Below are 12,116 nucleotides of genomic sequence, written 5' to 3' on the forward strand. Positions count from 1 at the left end.
ATGTTAAACTGAGGACAATGAACTCTTTTGTATATGTTGTTACAGTATTTATGATGTGTTTTCTGATGTTTTTGTCTTTTTATTTCCATTTGCAGAAGCCAAAAATAAGAGCAGAATGCATGTGGTATGTGTGTGTGTGTGTATTCGAATAAATTTCACTTTTATATGTACTCTGTGTATGTTGATTCATTTGAAAATATATTACGAAAAGCCTTTAAACATTAGTAGAACTTTTTTCGTAGTCAGTGTTTAAGGTATATACATGTGCAGAAAATCGCTTTTCACCTATATATATTTCTGTGTATATATAAAATTCTACTACATGATTAATACTCATTATCCATGCAAGGTGAGGTACGAAGGGAAGCAAAACCTACGGTAGTCCCGCCCTCGCGCATACGCTGCTCTTTCTTTCTGTGTCGTGATTGGACAACAGCCCGTCAGTCAAGTAAACGTCACGCTCTCAGTCGAGTGTTTCCGGGTATTCGGAGAAGAAAGAAAAAAATAATCAGTCTATCGCCATGATTCACACAGAAACATCTGTCATACGCTAATAACAGTTTTATTGACTGTGTATTCGTGAGAGTGGAAACCCACAGGTGTTTTGTCAATTAGATACTGAGGGTAGAGTTTGCAGTGGATGGTTGGAGCGCGGGACGGCGATTGTACAGTAAGTGGCGCGTGTTGATGTTTGTGTTTAGCAGGCGAGCTAACGTTAATGCTCCGCGAGCGGAAACTCACACATATTCTGCTTTGAATGCTCACGTAAACCACACCACTACACACACTTAAAGAATGCACACGGGTATGTTGCACGTGCTCGTACTGGATCAGAATAGCTATTTGCTGATACGAGAAGAGTGGGTGGGTTTGTTAGCTGTGTTAGGCTGTGGCTGACTATATGTCAGTCAGCCTGAGAGCAGAGAGGGGTTTACTAGTAAACACAGTGTTGTCAACCCCATAGTGGGTTTTATTCCTTGCTAAAATATACCGTGGGAATTATGTTTCACCCCCAAATACCACAGTCACTATTGAAAAAGCATAAGTTAATACAGGGTCTGATTCAAACATTAAGAATCTGTCAGTTATTTCACATTTAGTTTAATATCTCTTTTTTTTATATACAATGGCTTGTGGCTAGTATACATACTGTAAAATTACTGTAAAAACAACAATGTGATATTTTTATCGTAAGCTGTGGTTACCATGGTGAATTTCTGTTAGAGGTGGTCGGGTTGTAGTGACTGATCGATTCAGTATCGAATAGTCAAATCAAGTCAATTTTATTTAAGATATTCACAAAACACATTTTCACAATCCCTGAGACACATTTCTTGATAGCTTCACCCATTTTCTCACAACTTTACACACAAAACCAAAATTTCAAACTACATTTAAAAACCATTGACTCTTCTGGCAAAATCAAACAAAGCTTTCAGATCATACACAGGTCAGTCAATATATAAACACTACAGTGCATTCATTAGACACTACAACAAATAAAATAAAAGTGGAGAATACAGCATCTGGATCATGTAGTTACAAATTGTACAATTACTTAAAATATAGTGATCACAATTTAGTAAGGTGAAAATACTGTATACTGTATGTACTGCAAGTATAGTATTGTATTGAATATTGTATAGCCTAGTATTATTGAATTTCTGTATATTCAGCACTTGCATATGGTAAAAATGCACTAGCCCAACTGCAAAAGGTCAAAGATTATTCCAAATCCAAAGCATTTTGCAAATGCAAGGTCAGTATGAGTTTCATTCTGCCTCAGCATCACGTCTTTGTGCTGGATCCGGCCTCAGGACAAAGGCGACATTGATGCCCTAACCCTAACATTGATGTCCCTTGCACACAATTGTCATTGTTTACACACAACGACTCGAAATTGTTCACTCTCGTTTCTAAAGATGTGATCAAACCAACTGTACAACATACAGGCCAGCTCAGACTGCACAGGTGACACAGGTGCACTGAATGTTGATACGAACAATGGATGGAAACTATCTGAGAAGGAGAGGGGGAAGAGCACATAAGATGCGGTGGATGAAGAGGAAGAAGATGAGGACAAGAAAGAGCAGTGTTGTCAAGGCTGGATCCGGCCTGGACAACACTGCTCTTTCATGTCCTCATCTTATGTGCTGTTCCTCCTCTCCTTCTCAGATAGTTTCCATCCATTGTTCGTAAAAATGTGTTTTAGTAAGTGAGAATGTATTTAGAGTTTTACAAATGGTTAAATTAATAAATGTAAATGTTAATTTACTGTCATCAAAAAGTCTACTGTCTAACTACCAGAACTTTTTTTTTTGGCAAAAGAGTGATTTTATTTGACTAAACATGTTTAGGCCACTGAGCATTTGGTTTAGAGACTGGGGTTTAGTGTTTTAGCTATAGAGAACATTTTTTATATCCTCATGTCTTATAGTCGCATTTAGCAGATTTGAGCTGGGTGATAATTTGCATTTTATATTGTTTTACAGGAGTATACTGTATGCATGAACAAAGTTGGATGCATGTATCCTACTAATATATATATATATATATATATATATATATATATATATAGCCTATACACTGTATGTGTATATTGCTTTACGGAAATGTACTGTGTATGGATACAGTATATTTACATTTAAAGGGTAAAAATGAATGTCCCATAAACATTTATAAATTAATATACTTGCTTGTATAGTTCTTGTATAGTATAGACACTACTACAGAGAATTGAACAAAAAATATTTACTCAAAACCGAAATAGGCTAGTTTATTATCCATTGACAAGACTGTTGGTAGATTTAATAATTCACACAAGGTAAGGTAGCACCTTGGTTTATTACATGGTTTATTATATGATGATGATGATAAATCTTTGAAGACTAATTATTGGCATATTAAAGGGATAGTTTACCTAAAATAAAAATTGCCATTACTCACCCTCATGTCGTTCCATACCTGTATGACTTTTGTTCATTTTAGAAACACAAATTAAGACATTTTTAATGAAATCTGAGATATTTCTGTCCTTCCATTGAAAGTCCATTTCACTAAAAGTTCATGCATCAAATTAAGACATCGTAAAAGTATATAATTCAAGTGGTTGAATCAAAGGCTACTGATGAGACACAATCACTTTAAGATGAACAGATTTAATTAAGGCTTTTTTTCATAAACACCATTGTTTGTTGCACATTGATTCCCGCGTGTCAAGTAAGCATGTTGAAGCATATGTTTAAAATAATTGGACTTTTTGGAGTATCAAAGTTTTGATTTCAGTCAAAATATATTCATACTGTTATTTATGTGTAAAATGAGGTTTTGAAATGACATAAAGTTGAGTAAATGTTGTTGACAGAATTTTTTTTTTTTAATTAACTGTCCCTTTAGTTGGCCTGGGTTTGAACTACAAATTATTAATGGCTGTTTCCCTTGAGGTTCAGTATTAATTAATTTCTATATCTTTGCCCAAATATATGCATGATAGAAACGTTGCACTGTTGTCTCCCCACAGAGTGTCTTTTAATACAATAAAAGTGGCACGAAATGCACCATGGAGGAGGCCCACCAAATGTGCAGAGGAACCTTCAGAGAACAAAGTCCTTCACTGGATCTGAGGCAGAAGAACAGCAGCAACCACAGCAGTCCCAACAGCAGCAGCAGCCCATGCCGGTTACCCAGCAACAGCCAGCAAATGCCAATCACCCCCAGTCACCGGTGACATCTTTTGCTCCATCTGCAAGTCCCTCTGCGCCACAGTCTCCCAATTATCAAATCATCATGAGTCGGAGTCCGGTCACAGGCCAGAACGTGAACATCACTTTACAGAACGTGGGACCAATGGTTCCAGGGAACCAGCAGATCACCCTCGCCTCCCTGCCTCTCCAGAGCCCGGCGTCCCCTGGCTTTCAGCATCAGCCCCAGCAGTGGAGGTTCGAGCCTGGGTCTTCGTCTTACATCCAGGTGACGTCACCCTTGTCCCAAAGCCTACAGCCTCAAAGTCCCACCCAGCACAGTCCGGTCCCCATACAGGCTGTGCCCAGGCCGAACGCTCCTGTGTCGGCTCTGGGAGTGTGCGGTCAAAGCCCGACGCGGTTTGTGGAGGCAGGGATTATGGTTAGGCAGCTCAACTTGGGTAGCCCATCAGCCCATTTTGTGTACCAGGATGGAGCAGGATTGGCTCAGCTGACTCCGACCACAGCAGGACCCGTTCAGCTGACCTCACCTGGGACTACGGGGGCCATCAGAGAAAGACGCCTGTCCCAGCCACACTCTCAAACCGGGGGCACCATACACCATTTGGGCCCGCAGAGCCCGGTTGCGGCAGGGGCTGCTCTCCCGACTTTAGGCAGCCCTGGGCATATCACCACCTCCAATCTGCCTCCTCAGATCAGTAGCATCATCCAAGGCCAATTAGCACGACCCATGATTTTTGAGAAGACTGTGCAAGGCGTTGTGGGAGCATCTGCGGCGCCCTCTTTCGGGGTCCCATCCTCCATCCCTCCCTCCAGCCCATCCAGGAGCAACCCTCCCCAGGGCCTTTCCAGCCAGTCCATGACCCCCACCAGCATGAAGAAGATGCAGCCGAAAAAACTGGAAGAGATTGCGCCCTCAAACCCAGAGGTGGCACAGTTGAGGAAGCAGTGTCTGGAGCATCATGGGAAGAAAATGGAGAGTCTGAAGGAGGTGTTTAAGGAGTACCTGATAGAGCTCTTTTTCCTGCAGCATCTGCAAGGGAACATGATGGACTACATTGCCTTCAAGAAAAAGCCTTGTGTGCCTCTCTTCACCTACCTGAGGCAGAACGATCTTGACCTTGAAGATGAAGAGGAGGAGGAAGAGCAGTCCGAGGTCATTAATGATGAGGTAAAAGAATGCATTGGGCTCTTACTTTGTTTTCAAATGCACTTTTCTTTGTGTAAGTCTCAATGATAAGTTTGGTTTCACTTATAACAGTGATAAAAAGGTTTAACACAACCTTTTATTGTGTCCAAAAAAATATTTTATAAAACATTTCGAAAAACTTTTATACTGTTTGTAAGAAACGTTTAAATGTAATGGAGTTTAAAAGGCATCATGTGGTGTAACCATCAAGTAAATTTGACCTTAAACTCGTTTTTACCTTAAACTTTGAATACATGTGAGTGTGTACACATCATACTCTTTATTTTAAAACAGTTTTAAAATGTATATTTTTAAGTAAGAAAACATACACTACATTTCAAACGTTTGGGGTCAGTAAAAATATTTTGAAAGAAGTCTCTTATGCTCACCCAGGCTGTATTTATTTGATTAAAAAAACAGTAATATTGTGAAATTTGTGGGATTCGCAACACATGACATTTTACAGCCTTTTCACCGCCATAACAAGGTCAAATTTCTGATATTTTAAGAGGATTATTGACCTAAGAGACAGTCACAGAGCTCTTCAGGTGTCCTCTCTATGATATAATTTCCAGTTTTTTGTTTGCTTTTATTGGTCAAATCACATGACATGATTTTGTAGACTTTTCCCAAATATTAATATCGTATTATATATGTTTACCATTATAAAATGGTAAACATATAAGAAAAAATGTGTATCAAACTACAAAAAAAATCATTTTAAAGAATAGTATTCCTTAAAGGATGGTTTCTCTCTTCATTAGGATATCAAGACGGCTGTATCACTCTGACATCTCCCCCAATAATATCAAAATAAATGTTTAGAAATCTATGTATTTTTGACTAAATTAATAGATCCAGATGATCAAAATGATCATCATGTCTCTGACCCATGAAACAACTTTTCTTTGTAGAGAACTGTTCTCTATTTCTTTTGCAGACATCAGGATGTTTTTTTCTGTGGCTTTGTATCTTTCATCTGTTTCTATGACAACCTCTCAGGTGAAAGTAGTGACTGGAAAGGATGGGCAGACGGTGACTCCTGTTGCTATAGCTACACAACTCCCACCCAACGTGTCTGCAGCGTTCTCCGGTCAGCAGCAGTTCCAGGTGATGGAGGCTTCCTTACTGGAATTGTGAAGGAGGATTCATTCAGAACATTTCAAATATTTTTAACACTCAGTATGACAGGGCGTTTTAATCATGTGGTTTGAGAGAATTGTGACATTAGACATAATTAGGCAAGATTTTAGTTAAGGTTAACGGAACTGTTTTTGCTCCGTGTGAATGAGACTCACTTTGGTTTGTCTTCCATCTCACAGACTCATGTCGGGGTGGCAGGTGGCAGCATCTCTAACCCTGTGGACATGGAGGCTTTCAAACGGCAGCAGGCCATGGCACAAGCAGGTAGGGCGACGTTGACGCAGGGCGAAGGTGGAGGCCAGTTTTCTTTTGTTTTCTTTGTTCTTTATCCCCCTTTTTGTTTTATGCCTTTCTGTTTGCTGTTGTTAGTTTCCTTTTCTCCCCTTCCAATTTGCTTCTGCTTACTCAGTATTCCGGCATCTTTTCCCAGCTCTGTGTTTGAAGCCTGTAATCCAGAAAACAGGGAACGGAGCTTCCCAACAGCTTCCTGCTGGTGTGCAAACATCATTGCCATGTGCCAAGTGTTTTTTTTTGTGTTTTTTTTTTGTTCTCCTTCTTTTTGTTTTCTTGTTCTATATCTCATTTTTTTGGGAGGGAGGTCTTTTGCGTTTTGAGGGTATTGTGTGTTTTGCATCCCAGATCAGGCTAAGAGGTCCCGGATGGAAGTGGGTCGGCATGGGATGATATTCCAACACCCCGCTGTAACTGCTTTAGGATCTCCCGGCGTTCCCCTCCAGCAGCTCATGCCGACAGCGCAAGGTAGGAGCGCCGCTGCGTCTCGGGCCAGGTCCGCTCTTGTGTCCTTTATTCAATGCTGCTGGAGGTCAGGGTTCATTCCAGAGTTCCCAAAGTTGATCCCACCTTTTTTTCCAAGCATCATCTACCAGTTGTGATCCACTTGTTGGGACTCAGTTCAGTCTCAGTTCTCATCTCAAAATCTTTTGCTAACCATCAAAGGGACAGCTGAGCAGAAGATACAGCTGAAGATCAATTTGGAAGACATCACTTTTTTTCATTTATGATTTGCTCATTAGTTCCTTGAGCCATTCACCTCATTTGTGTACGTTCTTCTTCGCCATAATGGCATCTCTGATTCCATCCATGGTTCATCAGATGATGAGCCCCAAACTGTCCTCTCTACTGGGATGTCCTCTTTCACACCGTGTTTGTTTTCCTTTTAGTTCTGCGGTTTTATAGTTGACATCTCCTCTCCTGATCCTACAAAGATCCTCCTTCACTTCCCTAAACTCACTGCATTCTCAAATTGGAATCTCAGTGCATTTTCAATCTTGGTTCCCTCCATCTAGCAAGTTATTTTAATTTCTCCTTGTTTTATCGTCATCATATTTTCAGTTCCCACCCTCATCTTCGGTTTCCATAAAATTCCCTCATGACCTGATGGTGAGGAGCCGATAGTGGCGCTCAGGAAAGCTCTTATAAACAAGCAAATTAACCTCAGAAAGCTCCGGAGTTGAAAACATTGCTGTAGTTGGTAATTTTTCTCATGATGAAATGCTAAAAGAGGGAGATACTTTGTGTTTACAGCTGGGCTTTACCTTCTTGTGTGCTAAACTTCCCTTGTCATTCCTCTGCTATACCCTCTGCTTTGCTGTTGTTTAGCACGTGTATTAACGCAGATGTTTCAGACATTACCTGCTTTCATGCATGTTCATGAAATGTGTCAGTGCTTCAGTCGTGTCCATTTCCTTTCCTTCTTTTGAGTTCTTCTCCTGTTTTTTTTATTGTTTTTTTATTTTTTATTTTGTTTTCTTGATTTTTTTTTTTTTTTGTTTCGTTTAATATCTAGACTTTTCCACTTAAGGATAGATCAGTGGTAATGCATGATTAGTTGTGTTCTTCATAGTAGTATTCTTAAGCATTGAATGAAGTATTTTAATTTTCACATTTACGAGTTCTAATTTTCCATTATTAGAACATGTAAATCTACCTTGAGTTTTGTTATTTAGTCATTGTGACATGATCTGTATTTTTCATTAATGATCCCTTTTCTTCAGCATTGTGTAACACATTGCTGGTTACTCATAACATCATACCCATAAAATCAAAAGTTTGGTTGAAACATAAATGGGTAAAATGTCTATTGCTATAGAGTTCTATTGCACTCCACAATCAAAATACATTTTTAGAACCATAAAGAACCAGATATATATTTATCACAGGCTGTAATGTGTAAAGAAAATGTGTAAAGATTTTAAAATGTTACATAGTCATTATATAGCCTAAATTATGATTAAATGCCACATAATACAATTTAAATAAAATCTGACATTAAGGTAATGTGAAATGGAGTTGAAATGTTCTTAATTGTCAAAAATAATGTAAATTCAAATACTAATCTTTAAAAAGCAAAGTAGAATTTGGGTGTGAAATATGACTCAGACATGTTCTTTCACTTTATCTAAAAACAAGAGAAAGTTTGTTTGGATATAAAGTGTCACTTTTAAAATTTGGGCCTTTCAGGTAAACAGACAAGACAATATATGATTTCAAATTCTTCATTTTTTTCCTTTGGAATTCCTCCTTGCCTCCCATATCCCTCTATCTGTCTCTCCTCTCTTTCCTCTCTCTACTCTGTTTCCTTCATCTTGCCCCGTGAAACAGGAGGCATGCCCCCCACCCCACAAACAGTCCAGATTGGTGGGCAGAAACAGAACCAGCAACAGTATGACCCATCCAAAGGTCCCCCGGTCCAGAATGCCGCCAGCCTTCACACGCCACCCCCGCAGCTTCCAGGCCGCCTACCCCAGGGTGGGATCCCCATGGGGGGTCTGCCTCTCTCCCTGTCCCAGGGTCAGGCCATGTTGGTGGACCAGCAGGCTCCGATGTCTGGAGGTCAGCTCCAGGTGAAGGTTCAGGGTACTGGGGCTGTGCTGGCTCCAGTTAACCCACACGCACAGCTGCAGGCACAGCTTCAGCAGATGCAGTCAGGACTCCACCTCCAGATGCAGCAGCAACAGCAGATGCAGCAGTCGGTCATGCAGCCTGGACAGGCAGTGAGTACGCTTAAAAAATGTGCCAAGAAAACCTCACTAACCACATTGAGAAGTATGTCTTCCAAGTTTGAAAAAGCTTGTTCTGCTTACTGTGATAGTAATAAAAGTGTGTTATGATGGGCATGTTTGTGATTTGGCTCTTTAGCTTTTGGACTGTCAAACAATTTGTGAAATTTGCCTGATGACACTTTTGGAAACTAAAAAGTGGTATAAAATCATCACAATGTTCACAATTTTGTATCGTCAGCAAAACCATTATGAATATATCATGAATATTCAGTATATTGCACAGCCCTATTACAACAGTAGATTTATTTACACTTCATCTTCTCTTTTTTTTCAGACTGTGACGCTTGTTCGTCCTGGATCAGATTCCTCCCAGCCTGCCCAGCGTTTGATGTCTAACTCTCTCTCCAACGCTGCCATGTCTCCTACTCCTCTCACATCCCCGTCCTCTCTACCCTCCCCACACCCTTCTGTCCCGGTCCGCACCCCCTGTACTGGCCCCAGCCTCTCCTCTATTGCCCAGTCCAAACTCGCTTCCACGAATGGCACCACCGGGCTGAAAATGTCTGGGCTGGGTCAGAATCCGGTCGGGCAGAACTCGCAGGAAAGCTCTCAGGACAAGCAAGCAGAACAAGCCAAGTTGGTGAGAACAATTACAATATGATCTTTAATATGTTCGGTATATGTTAATATCAGCTAAAAATAGGTTACTTTGTTGTATATGCTGCCTATAATATCTCAAACAAGATTGTTACATTGCATTGTAGGAGAGTCACGTGCACCAGCGCATTTCAGAGCTCCGTAAAGAGGGCCAGTGGTCAGCTAGCCGCTTACCCAAGCTGCAGGAGGCCTGCAGGCCCAAATCCCACTGGGACTACCTCCTGGAGGAGATGCAGTGGATGGCGGCTGACTTTGCCCAGGAAAGGCGCTGGAAGATTGCTGCTGCCAAGAAGGTGAGAAGACTCGCACTCAGTCTCCGATATTAGCAATGTCTCAGACAGTATTAATTGAGCCGATTGCTCTGTGACTCCTAGCATAGGTAACACCTCAATGCATTCGGCCACATGTAATAGTGACAGTGACAATTAATTATAGAGCAAGCTAAGATTCTGCTTTGATTTTGAGTTCAATGTCATCTCTGTCTGTAGCTTGTGCGCACATGTGCACGTTACCATGACGAACAGAAGAAGGTGGAGGAACGCGAGAAGAGAGAGGAGGAGATGAGGCTGCGGCACATTGCCAGCACCATCGCCCGTGGGGTTGACTACTTCTGGTCCAACATCGAACAGGTACATTTACTTATTATTGGTACGAGTATTATTTTGGTTATTTTATTATTTATATACTATTATAGTATTTATTATTTTGAATGAGCTTTTATTTCTATAATTTTAGTTTAATTTTATGTGCTTTTTTATATATATTTTAATTAAGATTTGATTTTGTTTTAGTAATTTTAGTACTTTAAACACATTTTTTTTCAGTAAGTTGCCAAGACAACATTTCTAATTTTTCATAACACTTCTAAGGGGTCATTCACACAGAATGCGCTTTGCAGTAAAAAGAAAAAAATAACAAGGCTCTGGTCAGTGAAAAAAACAAAAAAAACCGCAAAATCTAGAGAAGCCTTTTTTAAAAGTTGAGCTTTATTTCTTATTGGGCGCTGCGTTTTTTGGAACGCTATCTTATGGACGAGACGCTGCAAAAGACATGAGACCCGAGCGCAATGGTCAAACACTTCCGTCTAGTGCATGTTTACATTGAAAAACAATGGATAAGAAGTGCAATGTAATGTAAAAACGTGAATAATTGATTTCTTTCCCTCTTACCACAGGTTGTGGAAATCAAGCTGCGTTTTGAGATCTATGACAAACAGAAAAAAGTTCTCGGCCTGCAGAAGGCTGCAAGTAAAGGTGAGGTCAAGTAATGATTATATCTGACCTGTCTTAACTGTTTGTCAGAGTTTATTAATTCAGAAGAGACGATGTATTGTTACAGGTCATTGTGCTAAACCGGCCCAGTCATCCGGAGAGAAATCAGATAAAGAGAGTAAAGCGGTAAGATCTTCTCCATGAGTTCTCAAAGATCCTTCCTCATTGCTGCTTAACTCATCCTCTCATTGTCCACAACAATCTTCAAATCTCTTTTTACTCCTTTAAGCAGGAGACTGGCCCATCCCGCAAGAGAAAGTCAAGCACCTCGCTGTCAGATGTAGAGGGTACATACTGCATTTCTACATAGTTAGCTTCTGTGTGCGCGTCTGTGTGCACGCTGCTGAATGCTCTGTTGTTCTTTTGCAGTTGAAGATGAGGAAAGTACAATAGAAGAGCAGGAGGCTACGGAGGGTGCAGCTGATCAGAAAGCCGAGCTGGCCGATCTAACAAAAGAAGGCAAGTTTTACATCTCAGACGTTTGGTCATGTCTTTGAACGGAAATAAATTTTGATATTAATATTTTGGAAAAATATCAGACTATGGACGAATACATAGTATTCCATATTTAGCGATTGACTGAAATATATAGCTGCTTTTTGGCATTTTTAAGGTCATTGATCATGCTGCATTGGTCAGTTATATAAATCTATTTGTATACTTGGCAATGCCTTTTTAATTTATTTTTATTTATTAAAAAAAAAAGTTTTAAATGATTTTCAGGAATTTTGTGTGCAACTTCTTATGAGCTAATAATTAAGTTATTTTTAATCAATGTTTTTGAGTAATTTGATTGAATTTTGAGAGAAAATTAAGTTCCTGGAGTTTTGTGTACGTGTTTATATTGGCCAAGGCAAGCTCGTTCTCTAGTTATCAGCCACTGAAAACTTGAACAACTACTACTAGGGCCCTATGAAATCCGTTTTATTTTTCCCCAAATTCCTTTTTTTTCTTTTTTTTCCTTTCGAATTTTTTTGGGCTCCCATTTTAATGGTTAAATAAAAAATTAGTAATCAGAAAGCATGTCTAATGATTTAAATCATGAAACGTATACAATTTAACAATAATTTATGAAAAGTAAAAAAATAAAAAATACATGTTTAGGGCCCTATGAAATTAGTTTTTTCCCCTC

General features: G+C 39.8%; 1 protein-coding gene across 6 annotated transcripts in view; it reads left to right on the forward strand.

The window, feature by feature from the left end:
* The first annotated feature begins 469 nt into the window (after positions 1-469).
* Positions 470-12,116, forward strand: part of ep400 (E1A binding protein p400) — a 33,920-nt gene continuing 22,273 nt past the window's right edge. For 3 of the 6 annotated variants that reach the window (XM_079897119.1, XM_079897121.1, XM_079897122.1), the window contains exons 1-13: positions 470-670; positions 3,521-4,872; positions 5,893-6,000; positions 6,213-6,297; positions 6,673-6,792; positions 8,656-9,047; positions 9,391-9,696; positions 9,821-10,006; positions 10,202-10,342; positions 10,888-10,966; positions 11,052-11,110; positions 11,214-11,271; positions 11,354-11,443. In XM_079897119.1, the coding sequence (XP_079753245.1) occupies positions 3,553-4,872; positions 5,893-6,000; positions 6,213-6,297; positions 6,673-6,792; positions 8,656-9,047; positions 9,391-9,696; positions 9,821-10,006; positions 10,202-10,342; positions 10,888-10,966; positions 11,052-11,110; positions 11,214-11,271; positions 11,354-11,443 (2,944 nt within the window). In that variant the 5' untranslated portion in view covers positions 470-670; positions 3,521-3,552. The remainder of the gene's footprint in view (positions 671-3,520; positions 4,873-5,892; positions 6,001-6,212; positions 6,298-6,672; positions 6,793-8,655; positions 9,048-9,390; positions 9,697-9,820; positions 10,007-10,201; positions 10,343-10,887; positions 10,967-11,051; positions 11,111-11,213; positions 11,272-11,353; positions 11,444-12,116) is intronic. The other 3 variants (XM_079897120.1, XM_079897123.1, XM_079897124.1) reach the window with 1 other exon arrangement.

The sequence above is a fragment of the Squalius cephalus genome (assembly GCF_949319135.1).
Source record: "Squalius cephalus genome assembly, chromosome: 16".
Taxonomy (NCBI): Eukaryota; Metazoa; Chordata; class Actinopteri; order Cypriniformes; family Leuciscidae; genus Squalius; species Squalius cephalus.